Source organism: Puma concolor, chromosome A2, assembly GCF_028749965.1.
Source record: "Puma concolor isolate L17-30 chromosome A2, mPumCon1.1.hap2, whole genome shotgun sequence".
NCBI lineage: Eukaryota > Metazoa > Chordata > Mammalia > Carnivora > Felidae > Puma > Puma concolor.
Window position 1 is genome coordinate 48602232 of NC_141668.1, and position 22102 is coordinate 48624333.

At 49.6% G+C, this 22102-nt stretch overlaps 1 protein-coding gene across 2 annotated transcripts in view; it reads left to right on the top strand.

Annotated features, from left to right (window-relative positions):
• Window positions 1-20816, top strand: part of SCRN1 (secernin 1) — a 60512-nt gene extending 39696 nt beyond the window's left edge. For both annotated transcript variants that reach the window (XM_086693542.1, XM_086693535.1), the window contains 5 exons: window positions 1209-1411; window positions 4570-4764; window positions 7969-8134; window positions 17128-17308; window positions 19642-20816. In XM_086693542.1, the coding sequence (XP_086549668.1) occupies window positions 1209-1411; window positions 4570-4764; window positions 7969-8134; window positions 17128-17308; window positions 19642-19800 (904 nt within the window). In that variant the 3' untranslated portion in view covers window positions 19801-20816. The remainder of the gene's footprint in view (window positions 1-1208; window positions 1412-4569; window positions 4765-7968; window positions 8135-17127; window positions 17309-19641) is intronic.
• The last annotated feature ends 1286 nt before the right edge of the window (window positions 20817-22102 follow it).

Below are 22102 nucleotides of genomic sequence, written 5' to 3' on the forward strand. Positions count from 1 at the left end.
CTTATGCTGCCATCTTAGCGGGCACCGTCGTCTCTGTTCTGAGGCGCTTGTGTTCCTGCCGTTAGAATTATGATTGGAAGCAAGAGATGAGTCAGTGGACATTTACTGAGTACATTTCAAGTGCCATCCTCTTTCACATCAGCCCGAGAGGGGCGTAGTCCCGTTTTGACATTACAAATGAGAAAATCAAGTTTTCGAAAGGTTATGTTACTTAAGGTCACACTGCCAGTGGGTGGCACACATAGAATTGGGAGCCAGGTCCCCGTATCTCTGAGCCATTGTTTTGCGGCCACAGCGTGCTGCCTCTCAGACCTACTGACCCCCTTGGTCCTGGGCAGTTGTGTTTGTATTTTCACAGTCAGTATCTCGTACACCTGTCTTCATAGAGCCCAGGGATTAGGTACCTGTTTTATAGGTGACATAACGCGGAGTTCAGACATATTATGGGACTTGCCCGAGGTCACGCAGAGGGCCGTATCTGTGCCCTCTGTAGGGGGCCGATTACTTGGAAGGGCTGGGAGCAGACTGCTGTTTCATTTCAGAAGAAATAGGTACTTTTTGGTAAGTGACGCTCTAAGCCACACCAGGAGAGGCAGGCTGATAGGTAGGAGGAGAGATACGCAGAAAAGGATAGATCACGTCCTACCAGGCACCCATTCCCTGTGAGATGACGGAGTAAAACATATGTACCGAGGACAAGGGCTGGCAATGGAACCCTTTGTTACCAACCAAAATGCCTGGTGTAGAGTAACAGAGATCAAGGCTGCCCTGCGCACAGGTGTCCTTTTGCCCGGAGGCAGGAGGGAGAATAACCCACACAAAGGGGGTCTTGACACAGCTAGAGCTGAGCTGGCCGGCATCATGGGAGTCAGAATCAGAAAAGAAACAGCGTTGGCTGAGCTGCCTTTCACGAGGGAGAAGCCACTGGGTTCCCGAGTCTTCTGTTTGTGTGTGTGTGTGTGTGGGGGGGGGGGATGGGGGGTGGGGGGTGCCCAAAGACAGAAAACACCCCCACGATTTGGAACCGAATGCGTGAGAGACACATTCTGAGCTCAAGTGCCGTGAATCTGCGGATCGGCCTGCATATTTCATACATTTACACGTGACGGCGTGCTTCATAACTCAGCTACACCCCAGGCTTTGGTTACCGTGGTGAGAACCACAGCGTACGAAAGGACTGAGGGAGCCTTCTGGTCTTCTTACTTCAGGCTTGGTTTGGAAAGAGGGACAACAGCCAGAGAAGCCTTGGATGTCATCGTCGCCTTGTTGGAGGAACACGGACAGGGTGGCAATTATTACGAAGATGCACACGCCTGCCACAGCTTCCAAAGCGCGTATCTGATTGTGGATCGCGAGGAAGCCTGGGTGCTGGAGACCGTGGGGAAGTACTGGGCTGCTGAGCAGATCACAGGTGAGTGGTGTGGACGGGCGGCGGGAGGGGGGGGTGCTTCGAGGGCAAGAGAGGCTCAGTCAGATGCTGCCTGGACGCGTAGGAGTCACCCTGGTGCGGCAGACCCCCTCTGTGCCGTATCCTCACTTCTGGGCTCTGCTTCTAGAAAGAACCTGGGCTGCAGAGGTGTCAACACTTGGGAGACACGCTCGTGACATTTCTTATTTTCCGCTTGCTTTCTGGGCAGGACCCGGCTGTGGCTACCGGCCGTTTCGTGACCCAAATGGTTACTCTGTGACTTGGCCAAAGGAATGGTGATTATCCCATTCCATTCAGTGAGTGAACCCCTACAACAGGGAGCTGCCCCTCATCACCCGTAGCCCTGTGGCTCCTCAGACTTGGAATGTTCCTCGAGAAGAGGCGTTCGGATCTGTGTGAGGACCGTGGACTGCCTCTGGGACAAGCTCATTTCTCTGTGAGACAGCGTTTCTAGAAGAGCAGAGGCCTAGGGGATCCATTCGGAAGGATCTTGTGCCCACGCAGTTGTGGCTCTGTGCTCCCTACAGCACCCTGTTCTGAGACAGTTCCGAGGAAGGAGATGTTAGAGGGGGTTGTGGTTGTCCTGTCTCATCACTTAGCAGCCTCATATTGGAGACAGGATGAGGTTCCAGCATGGGTTAAAGGGTTTCCGAGAGGACGAAGGAATTCTAAGAGAGAATCGGCCAGTGAAGCCCTCCTGACGCTCCTCAGGGCTGGATGACAAGTACCTAGACCGTGTGCCGCCATTTCTCCCCTCCTGTGCTCACGGCACACGCGGCTAGTGGCTCGCCACCCTCTTCTTGTGTTGAACCTAAACTTGGGCTTCAGTTTCTCAACTGAATTTGTCAGGAAGTCTCTTCCAGTTCCTCAGAATTGATGATAGGGATGAAACCTGTTTTCCAGACCTACCTAAGGGGTGATTGGAACCAAAGCTCACCTGAGTTAGAAGCAGCAGATCTACTGCGATAGTTGAGAGTCAAGGTCTTCTGTGGCCTGAGTCAGTGCAGTGATGAGGGTTTCTGTGGACGAGGGGTGTGTTGGATGCTCTACGTGGCTGGCATGCGGCGCTTGCCTGGAGGAGGGTGGCTTCTTTGCATTCTCACAAGGGCACCGAATGGGCTGGTGGCACCCTTGCAACAGTCTCAGAGAGTTTCTTCACCCCCATGTGCCCAGCATATACCTCCTGGTGCCTGTGCCCCATCCCTATGGCACTTACAGGACTGAGACAGCCGGTGTGGCTGCTGGATCACTGAGCCTGCTGCAGTGCAGGAACTTTAAACTTTTTTATCAAAAAAGTTCTAAGCTGAAGCCTTACTCTCCAGTGTTTCCGGCAGGAGGGCTAGTGGTCCATGCTGAAAAAGCAGTCATATATTGCTTTTAAATAGAACTTAAAACTTTTTGATCTATACCTGCATTTCAGAAGCTTAGTTTCTCTTCAAGATGCAGCTTAAAAAACCCATCTCCTCAAAATGCGTGCTTTCATGAAACATTGAAATAAAAGCTCAGCCATTCATTCCTTGGACTCATTGATCTCATGTCGTCTGATCCCAGCAGCAGTGTGATTGCAATAGGACTTGATGAAACTAGGCCCTGAATGCTAACATTCTTGGGAGCAAACATATATTATTTTTAATGTTTATTTCCGTACTTTTGAGAGAAAGAGAGAGAGAGACAGCGAGTTGGGGGGGGGGTGGGGAGTGGAGAGAGGGAGAGAGAGAATCCCAAGAATCTGTGCACAGTCAGCACAGAGCTTGACTCAGAGCTTGATCATGAAGCGAGATCATGACCTGAGCCGAAATCAAGAGTCGGACGCTTAACCTACTGAGCCACCTGGGCGCCCTGAAAGCAAACATACATTATAAATCAGCCCTTTAGGAAAATAATATCTGTGGCGTTGCTCACAGGATTTTTGTGGATAGCTTAGCATGAAGAATGCCAAAAGCCCCTTTTTAGGCCAAAGCTCCTTTTTAATTTTTTTTAAGTAGTTTTATTCTTGTGTTGTCCTCTGAAAAGATGAGCGGCAGAAGGCCAATGCCCATCAGCTAGGAATACTTATTTTGGAAGAACAAATCAGTGGAGCAGAACATACTGGGAGAACCCTGTCCAGCACTGACCTTGTCTCTAGAAACTGGTTTTTAGGCAGTAACGGCTTGCAACTTGTGGTTTGATCTCTCTCTCTACTTCATTCTCCCAAGAATTTAAAAGATCAGCATGCTCTCTGGAACCAGCAAGTACGGATGGCCTCTTTTGAGCTACAACTCATAACTTCTTAGTGTTCTAGACAGCATCTTGAAGAATGAAGTCATCCTCAGTGTATTTGCAGCTGAGGCTTTGGAAGAAGCCACAGGAAGCCTGCCAGCCGATAGGGGAGTTTCATCAAGCTGGAGTGCACTCAGCATTCATGCGCTCCCGACTCTAGACTCTTTTAGCTGCACTTATATGTTTATGAGAAAAAAATTCCCATAGAATTTCTGCACTCATATACACGTACACGCATGGACACACACACACACACACATACACACACACACGCTCATAACTGATATCCTCAGAGACGTATATTCGCAGGTACATTCCATTCTTTTAAAACAATTCATTATCAGTGCCGCTGTGTTTTTCTAAATGTTGGGACCTGAAAAAAAAAAAAGTTGAATGAAGAGGTGCCATTTTTGTATTTTCCAAAAGTGATGTTACTTGGGCAGAGGGTGGAGGTGTAAAGTGTTCCTTCAAGTGGAGGAAGCCTAAATTGGGGAAGAATCAGGGCTATAGTTGTGATGTTCATAAGTCTTGTAGGTTGTGTCATGTCTCTTTCAAGAAACCTTTCATTTTTCCTATGGTTAATAGATGCCTGGGGTTTATTTAGCCCTAATGAGAGCTGCACAGGTTTCCTTCTGAGTGTGAATTTTAGATCCAGCGACCATTGCTCCTTTCAAATGTGGTAGTGCCCAGTCAGGACTGGTCAAACCTTCTGGGAGGTCTTCTTACAAGAGGACCAAGGATTGTGTTTCTCTCTTCAAAAATAGAATCATTTCCTCTCTCTAAAGTCGAATTGCAGAGAAGGGATTCGCTGTAAATTTCCATTTCTTGATTAAGTCCTTCTAAGTATCTTTCCAGCTAACCGGACTTTGCACTCTCTACAGAGGGAGTGAAGTGTATTTGCAATCAGCTTTCGCTCACCACTAAGATAGACGCGCAGCATCCTGAGCTCAGGAGTTATGCTCAGAGTCAAGGCTGGTGGACGGGAGAGGACGAGTTCAATTTTTCCGAAGTTTTTTCTCCAGCTGATGACCACCTAGACTGCTGTGCGGGCAAAGACAGCTTAGAAAAGAAAGAAGGTGAGTTAGTATATCCCTTATGATTCTCCCTCTCATACCTGTTGTCTTGCAGCTGTGTTTCAGAGAACTTGTCTGAACTTCGGGGGGTGAGCAAGGAGGTGGAAATGAGAACGGACCTTGTACATAGAGACGAACTTGTGTTGATGTCCCTGATGTGCAGGCAGGATGACGTATATCTATTGTTACAGGATGCTTCCTCATCCACGAGGGTTTTTCCTCCTTCTGATTCAAGTCATTGTACTTGTCTTCGTGACAACTTACTGTAGCCTTCCTTCTACCTCAGCGTTTGTGTATTTCACTCATTGCCTTGTCTTCCTGTATTTTCCTTTCTCAGTGGCCTGCTGAGCCTGGAGGGCAGGGCGCTGTCTTTCACTCATACTGGGATCCCCTCGTGGTGTCCATTATAGTCTTTTGCTCCGTGAACATTTGTTGAGTTGGAACTGTTGTTCTGAATTCTCTTCCCGAACCCTCTATCTCGCACCTAGCTGTTGACTTAATCAGAATCCGAGTTGAGGCAAATGTGGTGACTGGATAGCTTATTACTTCTGTGCCCGAGCGGAAACCCTTCCAAGTAAACCACTGAGGCCACATTTTATAGTTGCCAGTGATACATGCGTTTTGTAAGTTAGACCTGTGATCATTTAGAACAAGGGTCAACAGACTGGGACCTGCTGGCAATCCCCTGTTTTGCAAATAAAATTTTACTGGAACACAGCCATGCGCATTTATCTAGGTGCTGGTTATGACTGCTTCCATGCCATATTGGCACAGTTGCAGAGTTGCGACAGGTAAGTTACAGCAAGGTGGTGGGGCCCATAAGCCTGAAATATTTACTGTCTGGTTCTTTAAGAAAAAGTTTGCCGATGCTTAACGTAGAAGAACACGTCACAACTTTGGCTGTAGAACTTAATGTATTAAGGGTAGGAAGGTAGGACAGTGATCCATTTTAAAATGGGAACTTCAGGGGCGCCTGGGTGGCGCAGTCGGTTAAGCGTCCGACTTCAGCCAGGTCACGATCTCGCGGTCCGGGAGTTCGAGCCCCGCGTCAGGCCCTGGGCTGATGGCTCAGAGCCTGGAGCCTGTTTCCGATTCTGTGTCTCCCTCTCTCTCTGCCCCTCCCCCGTTCATGCTCTGTCTCTCTCTGTCCCAAAAATAAATAAACGTTGAAAAAAAAAAAAAAATTTTAAAATGGGAACTTCAGGGGCGCCTGGGTGGTGCAGTCGGTTAAGTGTCCGACTTCAGCCAGGTCACGATCTTGCGGTCCGTGAGTTCGAGCCCCGCGTCAGGCTCTGGGCTGATGGCTCAGAGCCTGGAGCCTGTTTCCGATTCTGTGTCTTCCTCTCTCTCTGCCCCTCCCCCGTTCATGCTCTGTCTCTCTCTGTCCCAAAAATAAATAAACGTTGAAAAAAAAAAATTAAAAAAAAAATAAATAAATAAAATGGGAACTTCATGGGGCGCCTGGGTGGCTCAGTCGGTTAAGCATCCGACTTCAGCTCAGGTCACGATCTCATGGTCCATGAGTTTGAGCCCCGTGTCGGGCTCTGGGCTGATGGCTCAGAGCCTGGAGCCTGCTTCCGATTCTGTGTCTCCCTCTCTCTCTGCCCCTCCCCCGTTCATGCTCTGTCTCTCTCTGTCTCAAAAATAAATAAACGTTAAAAAAAAAAAATTAAAAAAAAAAAAATAAAATGGGAACTTCAAAAAAAAACTCCAAAAGTTAAAAAAAAACAAACCCAGCTTGATAAAAGTATATAATACCATGTATGAAGCAGTCTTGCCAGAACATCAAATCTAAATCTGATGAAGCCTCTGGACCTAGCTACTGGTTTACAGGAAATGCAGAGGATGGGAGGACATACTAAGTAACACCAGGGGCTGCTGTCTGCAAAGTGCAGACTGTGGGAAACTCTATAGGAGAAATGGCCCCACAAATAAAATGCAAGGGGATAAGGGGCACCTGGGTGGCTCAGTCGGTTGAGCGTCCGACTTCGGCTCAGGTCATGATCTCGTGGTCTGTGAGTTCAAGCCCCGCGTCGGGCTCTGTGCTGACAGCTCAGAGCCTGGAGCCTGTTTCGGATTCTGTGTCTCTCTCTCTCTCTGCCCCTCCCCTGCTCATGCTCTGTCTCTCTCTGTCTCAGAAATAAATAAAACATTAAAAAAAATTTTTTTTTAAAATGCAAGGGGATAAAGTGAGAGGCAGAGATTAAAAAAGATTGCAGCTGTTATCAACCGACTGGGTCCTGATTTAAATCAATAAACTCATTCGTAAGACAATGAAAAATGTTTAACACCGGGTAGTTGAAGATCAAGGCTTTATTAATCCTTTTAGGTATGGCATATTACAGTTGGAAATGTACAAAGAGGACGTGAGTTGTGTTAGTGAAGTTTAAGGCACCTCTTCTTTATGTGACGCTTTGATTCCATCTCTGTGAACATAGACGGAAAGAATAGCGTTTTAACGTATCATGATCAGAGGGAGAAAACGTAAAACCGGGGTCCTTTGTAGCCAAGGAGTTGTTTACGCATTTATCTGAAGTCAGAGCCAGTACTCAAAATGGCTGTGAATGTTCTGCATATTTCTCTGTGTGTCTCTTTCCCACTGCAGAGAGGTCATTCTCCAATTACAGTGCTGACTGTCACCAGCAAGTGTGTATGAGAGAACTTGCTTAGTGGATTGTGCATAGATCGCACATACTTTCCTATGGATATCGTTCTATTGCATACTGTACTGGTTGAGAAATTGCTAAGTGCTACTTAGCGCAAGGAGACTCCAAAATAATATGGCTTCAAGAAAATGGAAGCTTATTTTTCTCCCGTGTTATGGTCTAGATGTATATGGCCAGTCCAGGGATGGTGGGTTACCTGGCACCAGAGGACAGCCATACGTGACGTTTGACTTCCACCTGTGGTCCGACTTGCGGGCATGTCCTGGGCAGCAGAAAGATGGACAAAGTGAAGGGCGAACCGTCCCTTGTATGGAGGTGACGAGGAAGTTGCACGTAGCATTTCATCTCCCACTGGTCAGGATTTATCATGTGACCTCACCCGAGCCACAAGGGAAGCTGGGAAATACAGTCTGTAGCTGGGCAGTTACAGTCCAGGGTTCTGTAACTAAGAAGAAAAGGAACAAATGGATTTTGGTTAACAACTTGCCGCTATTAAAGCTTCTCTCTCTCTTTCTCTCTTTTTTTTTTTTTTTCTTTACAGAAAGCATCACTGTGCAGACTATGATTGACATCTTACGGGACAAAGCCAGTGGAGTCTGTATAGATTCCGAGTCATTCCTCACCACAGCCAGTGTAGTGTCTGTTCTGCCTCAGAATAGAAGCTCGCCGTGCATTCACTACTTCACTGGGACCCCAGATCCTTCCAGGTTTGTTTGAGACACAGTCGTGCTGGCAGGAAGTATGCGCTCCTCGAAAGCTCATCCAACGCGCCCGCGCTGCGTCCCTGTACCTCTCTTTCTAGAGCCGAGTCACATTTTTCAGTTGGCCCCAACGTGGCCAATGCAGCACAAAGAGCTTTGACAAAGGGGAGTTCTTGGCTGGAGTCATATCATTTTTATGACATCCGTGGAATCAAATTGGTTTAAATTCAACCGATATTTATTGAGTTGATATCATGGGCCAGGCGTTGTGCAAACATACATGAGGGATGCAAACATATATGAGGGATGCAAACATACATAACACACAGTGAGACAGATGCAGGAATGCCCAAGATTGATCAAAACAATCAGTTCCTGTAAGTTAGAGGACAAAATAGCCCAGAGGCGATGCAGATTGAGGCAACGTCAAGGGCACTGACCACTTCTTTTTTTTATTTTTTTATTTTTTTTAATGTTTTATTTCTTTTTGAGACAGAGAAAGACAGAGCATGAGCAGGGGAGGGGCAGAGAGAGAGGGAGACACAGAATCCGAAGCAGGCTCCAGGCTCCGAGCTGTCAGCATGAGCCCAACGCGGGCCTCGAACTCATGAACCGCGAGGTCATGACCTGAGCCAAAGTCGGACGCTTAACCGACTGAGCCACCCAGGCGCCTCCGGGCACTGACCACTTTGTAAGACATTGTGTTTTAGGGAGTTGCTTTCTGCCTACGTTCAGCAAAGGCATTGTACTGCCCAGTGTTTAAGAACACAGCCTCTAGAATCACCTGTCAGGATTTTGAGTTCCATCTCTCTCACTGAGTGGCTGGTAAGTTACTTAACCTCTGTAAGCTTCAGTGTGCTGTACAGACTGGGGGTCCTGGGGATAATGTCAGCTCCTACTTCATATGCTTGTTGGGAGGATTAAATGAGATAATCCAAGTAAATAGACAGTAGGCTTAACTTTTCTTTTACTAAGACTATCTCTGATTTGCCAGGCAGACAGCAGCCCCACTCCCTGGTAACGTTCAGTCATATACACTGCAAGTCATGGCATCAGTGGCTTAGACACAGCTTTCTAGTGGTTTCTAATTCAGTTCATTATCAGAAGCACTTGGGGGAGTTTTTGAAAAATACAGGTGCCTTGACCCAAACCTGTTGCATCAGAATCTTTAAGGTGGGCTTACGAATGTGTCAGGTTAAGACTGACCCTCAGCCTGGAAAACCATGAAGATGTCCTATTCTGATAGTTTCAGTGGTATTTTTTAGGGGTTCTCTTGGCTGAAAACACTCATCATTGTTTGTATATCGGGTGTCAGATCTTTGACTGCTATCAGGAAATCTGCAGCTGTTCAATTTCATTCCCTTTTCAGCTAAACATATTTATTCTCCTCTTACTATTTCAGGAATAGAAGACAATGATGGTGTCTAGCTAGGGATGGTTTCTTAGATGACTCGGGGAAAAGCCGAGTACCTCTCTTGACCTGTCGGACTTACTTTTAAACTACTGCCAATATCAGTAGATCCTTCTAGCAGGACCTGACTATTAAATTCAGTATAAGCTATTCCTAGTTTTTCGTCCACTCATGTATTCATTCAACAAGCATGTATGAAGCACCTACTGTATACCAGATATCATGCTTATTGGGTATTAGGGATGAAGTGTATGCAAGGTAACAGGTGGCTTGGAGGAGATGATGAAGGAGCACGCTTCACTGAGGAAGGATCTCTTGAGCGCCGGGCATTGTGGGAAGAGGAAGAGTTTGTTAGGAATGAAAAGCAGGAATGACATTTTGGGTAGAGAGACAGCATGGACACATGCAGAGAGCCATGAAACGGTACCCTGTTGTAGATTATGTTTCCATCTCTCCTCTCCCCGCCACCCCCCACCCCCTACTCCTCCAGTAAACAAGCCTGGCCACCCTCTCATGGCCTCCCACAGTGAACCTCCTCTCCATGGTATTCCAGTCGACCTCCCGGGGTGCGCTCCTGGTTGACCCCGGCTGCTTCCTTTTGACCTTATCTCGAAGCTCTGGATGTTTGGTCTCATGGATGGCCCTGCTCCCGCCCTCTTGTCCATCCACCAGTTCTGGGGCGCGTCCTTCCTCTCCCTGTTGTCTGGACCTCCCTTCATGGACTCCGACTTAGCTTGCCCCGAACGCTGGTGGCTCAGCTGCCTCTTGGGAGCGCTCTGTGCCACACCACAGGGGTACACGTGGGCACTTAGAGCCCTTCTGTAGAGTGACTAGAATGCCCTGCCGTGTTCTTTAGCGGGCAGGAGCCTTTGAAGGAGTGGGTTGAGCTGAGGAAGGCCTGAAGTACCCGCCTTGCTCCTCATGTCTCAGGCACCGGCCCCCGCTGTGCTTAGAAGACAGGGCTGTGTGAGGCCAGAACACTAACACAAAGGAATGCCATTTCCTAGACTGAAGTACATGGCCCAGTACGGTTCTAAAAATGGGCTGGGAAATAGCCTGCTTATATTTAATCTGGAAGATTTCAAGTAATTTTAAAAGAAAGTTATTCATGGTTAAATTAATTGAAAAGACCTTAAAGAAGATTAAGGCATTCATTTTTTATCTTTCAGGGCTAAGGGAGCTGCGTTTCCTACTGTGACTGTTAGAACTGTCACAGAATCTTTTCTCCTATTCACCATTTCAGTGTTTCTCTGTAATTGGGCATGTTTAACATTTTCTATTTTGTCAGCAGGAAGCATAATTACCTCCTCTTGGGTTTTTAGGTAGTAAATGGGGGAAATTTTAGCTGGCTTCTGCTGACGCTGGAAACAGTAGAGAGATGTTTTCAGGAAATCATTTCAAAGCAGGGGGCTTGTGAAAGATTATGATTTAAGAGCGGGACTGTGTTCTTTATCCCTCCCAATTAATGTTCGGAACCAAAGGACACCGTCTGACTGTTGCTCTGTCTGCTTCGACACGTCTCTGCCCTTTGCTCGGTGGACTCGTTACAGATCCTTCTCTGGAAATAACTTGTTCTCGCGCTCTCTTTTCCTCTTTCTCCGCCCCTTCCAGGATGGACCAGGTTCTGTGCAAGTTTGAGGGCTGGATGGAGGTGCAAAAGTCCGAGTTTGAGAGCTAAAGAGGGAGATGCAAAAGACCTTTAGTTAATTTTATTGAGGAGGCAGATTCTGTCCTATTAATATTCCGTTGAGTCAGCTGGTGCCTCAGTTATCCACGTGGTGACAGCGACTGACTTCAGTGCTTTGGTTCTGACCTTTGGAAGCCATTTCCTTCGTGGAAGCTGGCACTTGCCAAAGCCTCACTGATGTGAAGAATTGGAGAGGGAAAGGGGAGAGAGGGACCTTAGCACATTGAGACTGTGAAGTTCGGGGCCCTGGAGCCCGTGAGAGCCGAGCAGGTGCGTCTCTTCCCAACCCTGTGTTCAGTGACGTCACACCGGTAACGTGACACGGGTCACAGTGGGCACGCTCACACCACAGAAGCCGGCAGACGCCATGGATCGGGGCTTATTTTTTTCAGATACGGTTGCCAAACCGGCACATCGCCAAGAGGCCCCCACATCTGAGAAAGCCCACAGAAAGCCCACTCGGGGTACAGGATGGAGAAACCAAGAGGGGGAGAAAATTAAAAACCTTTTCCATTTTAAATATTAGAAGGCTATGTCCCAACCCATTTCTCTCATCGTATGAGGCTGTGGACTTCGGCCCAGGAAACAGAAAATAGGGAAGAAATTCTAGGAAATGGGATGTTGGGCCTAATTTAACTAGCGGCAAATAGCTGGGGAGTTGCAGGGGACCTGGTGTGTGTGTGTGTGTGTGTGTGTGTGTGTTTCTTCTCTTCTCCCAGTGTGCTAAGTTTGAGAGGCGAAGCTGAGTCAACTGAGACTGTCTCATCTGGTTAATTCAAATGTAGTGACGAGCGGCCTGTTGGTGGAGATAACACTTAACAAACGTTAGACACGGCCGCATAGGTAAATACGATCCCTGGTGCTGTTCAGGGAACAACCAGCAGAGACGTACCCAGAGGTGAGGGCCCCGTGTGAAATAGCACCCCCGTCAATTTCACTCTGAATGCGTACAGCACCAGATTCCTCCTCTCTCCTGCCCTTTGACCTCACAACCTTCCAGAGCATCTGGATCCAGCCCGAAGCTCATCCCATGCCCCAAATGTACGAGTTCTCTTTCCCTTTAAAATAGAAAGGCCCTTCACTGATAGGTCCTGCCCTCAGCCAGATGCGGCTGAGATCGTGTGATTAAAGTGACCGACAGTAAAGCTGGAGCGACCCATTCAAGAGACCCCTGCAATTGAGAGAAAACCGGTTATTTTGGGTTATTTTGAGCTTGGTTGAACGTTTAGCAGATTCACCCACGCAGGAGCCTTTTGCTGCCCCGCTCTGTGCCAGACTCCCCTCAGTGGATCTGGGGGACTCCAGGGCACGGGATAAGCCTGGCTGAGCGGCTTGGGGAGTTTCTGCACCTTCCTAAGGATAGAGCCATATTTGAGGTCAGAAGTGGTGGCTGGCCACTGATGATAAAATCCCAAAGCACCAAAAGGCTTTTATTTTTCTGCACAGTGTGTATGAAGAACCAACAACAGAAGGTTAATATAATGGTGTGAGGTCGTGGGCGGAAAACTGACCTCAGTTTAGAAGACCTGAATTTAGTTCTCCATCTGCCACTTACTAGGAATATGCCTTGGGACCCAACACTTAGCTGCTGTGAGCCTCAGTCTTCTCATCTGTAAAATGGGATGGAAATGTTTTCCCTGCCCTGTTCATTGCTGTGTCCCTAGCACCGAGAATGGTAACTGGTACTCAATCATTACTCAACACGTATTTGCGTGTTGAATGGATAGAATAGAAAAGTGAACGAACAGAAAATGGGGGTCCTAGGAGAACTGAATGCAAGTGCTTTGAAAGTTATGACGCGCTATAAAACGTCAGGGGTTTCCATGGTAATTGTGCTTTCTTGCCAAATGAGAAAACAAATGACAGGGAAACATTTTTTACACTGGGTCGGCGCATGCGTCACAAGATTCTGGAAGACAAAAGGGACAGATGAGGCCAGGACGCCTCCCAGGGAGCAGGTCCCTGGGCTCGAAGGCTAAGATTCTGCAGACTTCTGAGACAGAGCGTGGGAGACCACGCTCTGGTCCCTGTCATCAGACTGTGCCTTAGATTTGTCTCAGGGAGAGCTGAGGGTTGTGGTCATACGGTTTCCTTTATGTTGCTCATGGCTTCCTTTGTTTAATTGTCCCTCCTGACGGTGGATTGTCCCTGTAGAGTCGCTCAGCCGGCTTTAAACCTTCTCACTAACCAGCTGATGGGAGACTCTTTGTCGTTGGAAGCACTTTCCCCTTTTGGGCCTATTATCCTGTGTTCGTGTCACGGCACACAATGCAGGGGCCGAGTGACCCGGGGTGAATTCCGGGTTAGGAGGCTTCTTTGAACCGGCTTTCTGGAGACCTCTCAGGTGTGCCTCACGTCAGGGCCATCCCTGGGACACTCTGGGAGGGTTCCACAAGTGTGACAAAGTGTGCTCTGCCCTGTCCCGGTGGCCTGGGAGGGGTGTGCCTTGTGACTCAGATGACAGTTTCAGCTTTGCCGCTGGCTGGATATGTGATCTTGGTCAAGTCATTTAATGTCCGGGTCGTTACTTAGCATACATTTGATGAAGTGGCATGTAAGAAGCTACCATCTGGGCTTTTAAAAAAAAAGTCTATTTTTGAGAGAGAGAGAGAGAGAGAGAGTGAGTGGAGAAGGGGGAGAGAGAGAGAGAGACGGAGAGAGAAAGAATTTCAAGCAAGCGCCGAACCACCAGTACAGAGCCCGATGCAGGGCTCAAACTCACGATCTGTAAAACATGACCTGAAACGAAGTTGGACGCTTAACTGCCTGAGCCACCCAGGCACCCCCCTCGATCTGAACTTTAAGTGTGGGAAAATGTCAGAAATTCTCCTCACCTATTTGTATTGTTAGTGTGATTTTTTGTAAGGCTTGGCGAGAAATCAGAAGGTTTGGGAACCACTGAGTTACCCACATTCTGCTTTTTTTGGATACATAGGCACAAATAAACCCTGAATTATAATTCCCACATTCAGGTTTAAATAATTATTAGTGTTATTGCAATTTGTTATCAGCAGTAGTTTTTTATTTATTCAGTCTCAAAAACTCTCCCTTTAACCACTTGACAAATCTATGCTTCATGTTTGTAGCAGTTGAGGGTGCTGACTTCCTTACAGACTTTGGGGGAAAAATCCTTGGAGAGCTTTGGCTGCATTAGAGTATTATGGGAATCCCATCGTATTTATTATTTATTTTGAGAAAGAAAACTGATAGGTGGGATAACTAGTAAACATATGGTACTTTCTTGCTTTAGAAAAGCCACTGGGCACCTTTATTGAGGTGGAGTGGGTTTGCAATTCCATCAACTGGAATGTTCTGATTTTTACTACCCTGTTATCCTATGTATTGGATGCAAAAGACCATGACTGTGCTTAGCATGAACTTCTTGTTTTTAATGTTTATTTTTGAGAGAGAGAGAGCACGCAGGGGAGGGCCAGAGAGAGAGAGAGGTGGACAGAGGATCCGAGAGAGAGAGAGAGAGAGCGAGAGCGCGCAGGGGAGGGCCAGAGAGAGAGAGGTGGACAGAGGATCCGAGAGAGAGAGAGAGAGAGAGAGAGAGCACGCGCAGGGGAGGGGCAGAGAGGGAGAAATGGACAGAGGATCTGAAGCAGGCTCTGTGTTGACAGCAACGAGCCCAATGCGGGGCTCGAACTCACGAACCGTAAGATCGTGACCTGAGCCAAAGTCAGACGCTCAACCGACTGAGCCGCCCAAGCGCCCCAGCATGAACGTCTTGAAGTCAGAGTCACAAGTTCATGAACTGCATGACATACAAATAGAAATTTGTAGGTTTGGAACCTGGAAGGGAACTTCGAGATCATTTTAGTCCCAATCAGAGACAGGGAGCACGAGTGTCCCCACAGCTGGTCAGAGTAGAGAGGAGTCGCATACCCTCATTCTGAGGCCCAGCCCAGTGCCCGGCCGCCGCTGTCATGAGTCAGGCAGATCTGGGATCCGTGCTCAGCCCGACGAGTGATACCAGACTGTGCCCCTCCTGGCCCCCCCAGAACCGTGGTTCTCGCCCACGGGGCCACCGTGTCAGAATGGTCCTGAGATGTAAAGTAACGCCCTCCCAGTGACTGAGCCTGGCCAACTCATTGCCCAGCGTAAGCCTGCGGAGGTCACGACTCTGACCCTTTCTGGCCACGGCACAGACCCTGCGGCCCAGAAGACGTGAACTGTGCGGGCTTGGGGCTGCACAGCAGGAGCCTCAGAGCCAGGGTCCCACAGAAGGGTCTCTGCGCCGGGCCAGGAGGCTGCAGATTAACGTCTGCTGGCAGGCGGCAGGATGGGCACCGACTTTTCAGGAACCCCTTATGCTATCAGGTCCTGAAGGATGAGATGCTTGCCTCCTGTGAGGCCGCTGTGTTGTAAGAGACCAGAAGGCCCCAGAAGCCATGTCTGTGCCGGACTCTTTGCTCCCCCCTGTTTTCCTCCCGCTTCCCCACCCTTCCCCGTCTGTTACCCTTTTCCTGGGACCCCTCACCCTGCAGCCCTTTTGCAGAATCAACTGAATGACTAATTGGATAATGCAGCATTGTATTGAGCATTCAGTAGAAGGGCCAACGACCCATGGATGTTCAAGAGGCTGTAGGAGGTGGCACTTCGTGGTCCCTCTATGAAAGGCAGCCCCCCCTATGTCCTGGGGAGGGAGGGTCCATGAACAGGGTACCTGGCGCCCATCCTTAACCAGCCCCACCCCACTTCCCCAGCTTGGAGTTTGAAGGTCTCGCTGCTTGTAATAATCAAATCAACTTAGCCTGAGCCCGGTCTTGCAGAGTGAGTTCGGTGTCTTGACTCTCTTGAGCCCTCTTTCCCGTGACCTCCTCAGGGAACTAACCTAAGAGGTTACTTCTCATGACAGATCTCCCCCGCTATCCGCAAGTTCTTTTTCTGCCACGCCCCTTTTACGAATCATACAACATGCTGTACTAACATGCTATGTTAGTACAGTACCTGTTTTCACTAACCGAAAGAAATCCCAAGAGGCTTCTCGCTCTTATGAAATGGTAACTGCTTCTTTGCTCTATACCATTTTGGCTTACGAGAAGTTTCATAGAACATTCTACCTCCAGATAGCGGGCGTGGGGCGGTGGGGGGGGGGGGGGGCGCTTCAGATGGGGGAAGAGCCCGTCCTGTTGTCCCTGTAGCCCAGCTCCTCAGACTTGGTCTATCGCCAATCCCCTGGGGACCTTGTTGACACGCACATCCTGATTCAGCAGGATGGGGGCGGGGCCTGAGGGTGATGCCGAAGCCCCGGGTCCAAGGACACAATTCGGGGAGCCAGGGTCCCCGGTTCCCAGTTCTTTTCAGACTGTGGCACACCTGAACGTGTTTGTGTGGCACACTGGCAGGGCTTCCCTGGCCGCCTCGAGCCCCGCCACCTCAGGGCTGAAGGAGTCAACATCCCAGCTCACTGCTAACCCACTCGAAGCATGGTGGCCAGGGCACCGGCGTAGAGGAGAGAAAATAACCCGGATCCGACCCGTACACCTGGGGGTGTGTTTGTAGTCCTCTCTCTCCTATTGTTATTGCAGGTGCTGCCCCAGGGTAGAGAAAGGCAGACGCCTTTCAGCCTAGATGGATGGCCCGTTGCACCCTTTTCTCCAAACGCCACGCGTCTGTTCGCCTTACTTTGTACAGCCGAAAGGGGCCTCCCAAACATTCTTCCAGGAACAAAGCAAGTCGTTTTGATGTCTCCTTGCTGCTCATAGAAGAACTTGCAGCTAGCAAATGACAGCTTTACTAAAATATTTACTAAAATACGCAGTTGTGTCTGTCTCGGCCCCCACCCACCAGCCGCCGGGAGCTGGCTCAGGAAGCGTTGGCCTAACGAAAGGACAGCCTCTGGTGTCCTCACGCCTCAAGCTCAGTTGGGCTGAAGCACCTCTCCTTTCTCTCCAGGTCCATATTCAAGCCCTTCATCTTTGTGGATGATGTGAAACTTGTCCCCAAAGCACAATCTCCCTGTTTCGGGGACGACGACCCTGCCAAAAAGGAGCCTCGGTTCCAGGAGAAGCCAGATCGCCGGCACGAGCTCTACAAGGCCCACCAGTGGGCACGCGCTGTCATCGAAAGCGACCAGGTGAGCCTAGGGGTGGGCTGGCGGAGGGGGGCGCGGTCTGCGTTCGAGGAGGCAGGAAGGCGTTAATCCCGCACATCGTTTCCTTCCTCGCCAGTACGCCTCCTTCCAGAAACCCGGGGACCTGAGGCCTTCCGAGAAGGCTGCTGTTCACTTTTCCGGCCAGTCCCCTGAAACCTAACGAAATGAAGCCTCCACGTCTAATGTTGTCCTAGAACTCAGTGGGCTGGGAATAACCCTCTTTCATTTACTGTTTCCCTGGGGATGTTCCCTGGGACTAATAGATGTGTGCAGTTCTGGTGGGGGTAACTGCTTTCCTGCTGTCTAAAATTCTTTGTGTACTTTTGGGGGTAAAACGTTGGTACGAGATGGCAAAACCTTAAAGACGCAATCATGTCTTGTTTAAAAAAAAAAAGTAATCCTTCAAAAAAAAGTTCTGTAGACAGACGGGGGGTGGTGCACAGTAGTGCAGATGTCCTTATGCCACTGACCTCGTACACCCAAAAATGGCTGCAATGGCAAACGTTGTGTTATGTGTATTTTACTATAATTTTAAAAGAGTTTTCCAAAAAAGATTCTCAAAGTCCTAGTTTTTTAAATTGAATTCAATTTTTATCTGAGAGAGAGAGTGTGTACACGAGCAGGGGAGAGGGAGAAAGAGAGAGAGGACCTCCAGCAGGCTCCACACTCAGCTTAGAGCCCTCCACGGGACTTGATCCCACGACCCTGGGATCATGAGCCAAAATCAAGAGTCGGACGCTCAACCGACTGAGCCACCCAGACGCCCCAGCTTCCTAGTTTTTAAAAGAAGTTATTCTCCAAGGTGCAGCTCACCTGCCCCTCCCCGCAAAGCTTTGGCAAATAAAGTTACAAGACATCAATTCAAACGAGACCCACACCCAATATATGCCCACAGCAGCCACTAGTGATGGGTTGCGTATAAAATCCAAGACTCTGTTTTGCTGAAGGGAAGGGGAAGGAACGTGGCAGACGCCCATCTGCTTCCCAAGCATGTATTTGCCAACTTGCAACGAGTCTAGTTTGTCCTGAAGAAAGGGACACCTTGTAGGGAAATTGGCGTTTGCATTTGCGTGGACCGGGTGAGCTTTTTTTCTTGTGCTTGGCATGATGGACTGTATAAAAAGCATAGAAAGAAGGGCGCCATCAGCAGTAAACCCAAGGGATTTCAGAAAGCATCTCAGAGAAGGGCAGTCTCACCATCCATAGGCTTTGCACTTCCGTGCCACAGAAATGTCCATTTTGACATGTCAGAGTCACCTGGTGTTTTCACCTCCGTCTTCCCTGCCGGATGTTTCCGTGGAACCATGAGTGCTTCCGCTCCACCGCACTGACTTTTGTCCGGGGCTGTCTATTGAGGTTCCCAGCAGTGCCTGTCTTCCAGGTGGATGACAGTAAGCCCGGAGTGAAAATGCCACTCGGTGCGTCGTTTCGGGGCTCTCTGGCAACTAGAAGGCGGAGGGAGAGAGGGGCGTGTGTTTGAGCCCTTCTGCACAAAATGCCACGGAGATGAGACGGACAAGAGTGGGTGGGCTCTGACATTGAGACATGACCGTTGCTTTGAGTCAAGGCCGCGTTAGGAAGTGGGGGACGGCTGCTGACGGCGGCTTCTCCATTCTGGGACTAACTGGGCAAATGGAAGCTTTTCACTGTCACACGCTCTAAGCGAGTGGAAGAAGAAATCTCAGCAGCTCAGAAGAAAGCACGTCAGGCGATGGACACGGCACGTGTTTATTCACTGATCGTCCATTCAGCAAACATTTACGGGGGTGCCTCCTGTGTCCCAGGCGTTGAAGCCTGGTGATGAGCCCAGTTCTCACTCCCGGGAGATCGTGGTCCAATGGGGGACACGGGCAAGTAGACAGACCCTTACAGGACAGGAAGAGAACAACCACGGCAGAAGTAAAGGCATGGACAGTGAGCCCAGAGGAAAGGTTCAAAGAGGCCCGGAGATGGGTGCGTGTTGACCAAGTGCCGAGGAAGGGCAAGGTGGAGTATCATGGGTTGGAAGAGTGCAATTAATTCAGTTTGGCTAAAGAGAAAGGGAGACTGTGGGGGGCCTGGCGGGAGGTGGGGAAAGCAAGAGCCTCGTACTCAGGTTACAAAAGGCCTTTCCTGAATATCACTCAAGAGTCTGGATTTTATCCTAAAGGCAGTGAGGAGGTAGGTATGCCAAGCAGAGCAGTACCATAACCGCACTGGCATTCTAGAATGATCCCTGCGGCAGCCCTGGGGAAACAGATCGAATGGGGTGGGTAGGCCCCTGAGAGGCTTTCTTGTCCATCGTAGTGACTCTCGCTGTTCCCGCCCTTCCTCAGGAGCAAGGTCGCAAGCTGAGGAAGACCATGCTGGAACTAGAGAAGCAAGGCCTGGAAGCCATGGAAGAAATTCTGACCAGCTCTGACCCTCTGGACCCCACTGAAGTGGGGGATCTTTTCTATGACTGTGTTGACACTGAGATTAAGTTCTTTAAGTGAAGTAAGCATTCCCTCTCCCCTTCTTATTTAAACGTTCCCACCTTACTAAATTACCAGCAAAACAAACCACTCTCCTGTTTGAGTAAAACGAGAAAGTTCAGACGTGTGAAAGTCACACTCTTGTGTTCTGCCCTCAATCCCTGCAACGTCCCCTTCTTCTACAACGTAGCTCCCCCTTTGCAGTGTAACGTGTATCCATTTGCCTGTCTTTCGATTGTGTGACTACTTGTGGATTTTCTGCTGCTATCGTTGTGTTTCAGTGACCGTGGACACACTAGCCTTCTCACGGAGGACGAGCGTTCGTCAGGCCTTCACAGGGGGCTCCACAGTGCTGAGTGTGCAAGAAAAGCAAAATCTATTGAAGTCTTAGTCATTCTTTCAGTAATGGTTCCTTTCAGGTTACCAAAAGGCCTGGGGCTTTTGTGCGTGAACTTGAGGGGGAAGCTTCCCGGCCTCCCCTTCACACGAGTGCAAGCCGGTTGTGCAGAACGTCTGCAGATGTGTCTGCTGAAGGACACAACCAATGGGAAGGAACAAAGGGGGCTCCTCTCTAGTCGCAGCTCATCTGATTCTCGTGGTTCTAAGGGGCCTGTCCTCTGTCTGCTGCGCTTGTGCGCAGTGGACCCACAGACGGCTCCTGAGCACGGGAGAGCTGGTTAGCGGAGTTAGCTAGAACTGCCCGTGTTGGAGATTCTGAGGCAGCCATGCGCGTGGCCTCCCCACATCCCCACGTGGCTCTCCCCAAAGGCCCGAGGCTCTCGCTGCACAGCAGCACGCCCACCCCTTGGCCTTGCGTAGAAACGATTTCGGGCCTGGTTATGGCCATCTACTCCGGGATTAATTAAATGGCCCTGTGGCATGGTTCTCCCCCGCCACAAAGCTGCGTATCTCTCCAGCTAATGAGGGAGAGAAAAGGAGAGACCGTTGGCTGTTCAGATGCTAGTTAAAGTAGCTGGAATCCGAGCAACGACTACATTATCTCAGCGGAGACTTTAATTAAACTGATTTGTTTCCAGTGTCGCGTTCACACGAAGTATTTGACTTACCACCAGAGCACAGAGGAGCATGTGAGGAAGACCAGATGGGCCGGGCATCGGGGAGACAGAGGGCAAGGAGGTGGCAGATGGAGGCAGAAGCAGGTCGCCGCAGGGTAGCGATCCAACCCCCAGCCTTCCTGCCCGGCTTGTTGTATCCCACAAGGCTGTGTACGATGCACCTGGCTCTCCCTGGCCCTCCCTTCGTTCCTCGTGCCCCGTGTCCTGGTAGCTGCCCTCACGGCGAAGGCAGCCGCGGCGGGCAAGGGTAGGGGGGGCTCCCCTCCAGCTAGCAAAACTCTCACCCACTCCGGAGATGGACAGGGGGCAGAGATGACGAAGGGACGTATATGCGGGTCAGCAGCTCCTGGAGGAAGGGCAGCCCCGCTATTCCAGCCTCACCCCCACCGCTGGGGCCCCGTCGTGCTCCGTCACTGGTAGGAATTTGCAAGTGGAAATACTGGGAGTGTCAGTAATCTTCGAAGTGACCTTGGGTTCGGGACTCTGCACCGACAGCGGTGCACGACAGGCAATAAGGGCCGGAGGGGACGTGGGTCTCACACACAGATGCAGACACGGAGGGTCACGGGTTTTATCGGGACACAGCTGGTTTCTCTACCAGCTCCCCTCCAAGGGTGTAGGTATAAAGGCACCACGAGCTTTTGGTCCAGCAGTTTTGTGAGTTCTGTACGTAAAATCACAGACGACAAGCGGTGGGAGATGGGAGGGACGTTTGAGAGCTGACAGGGTCAACACGGCCATTCGTGGCGGCTCGTAGCTGCCATGACCCAATCAGGGCTTTCATGGGTGACGAACTCAGGGTCTTCTGGTAGATGGAGCAGCCATTCTCAGAGCATCTGTCTACAGGTGCTAAGTTGGGGGAGGGGAGGTTTGGAGGGGACATTTTCGGTGCCTCACCCCGCCCAAGTCCACCTGCTAGGTGGTTATTTAAAACAAGGGGATGTGTTAAGCCACCCTAAGATTTCACCAGGTGGTTTCACCTCTACCTATTATAGAAACATTTCATCGGACCTGACGTGCCTGAGATACCCAAGGTGATTTGGGGTTTACCAAAAGAAGTCTGGTGAGAATAGATTACACAGGGGTCTGCTTTCATTATTATGGGCCAAACATTATTGTGGGCCAGCCAGTCTATGCGATTTCCTAACCACCATGAAGTGGGAAATACAATGGCTACTTCTCTTAGGGGACGCTGACCTTTGTCCAGCGTCTCAAAGAAGGGCCAACCCTAAATGAGAATTGTCTGG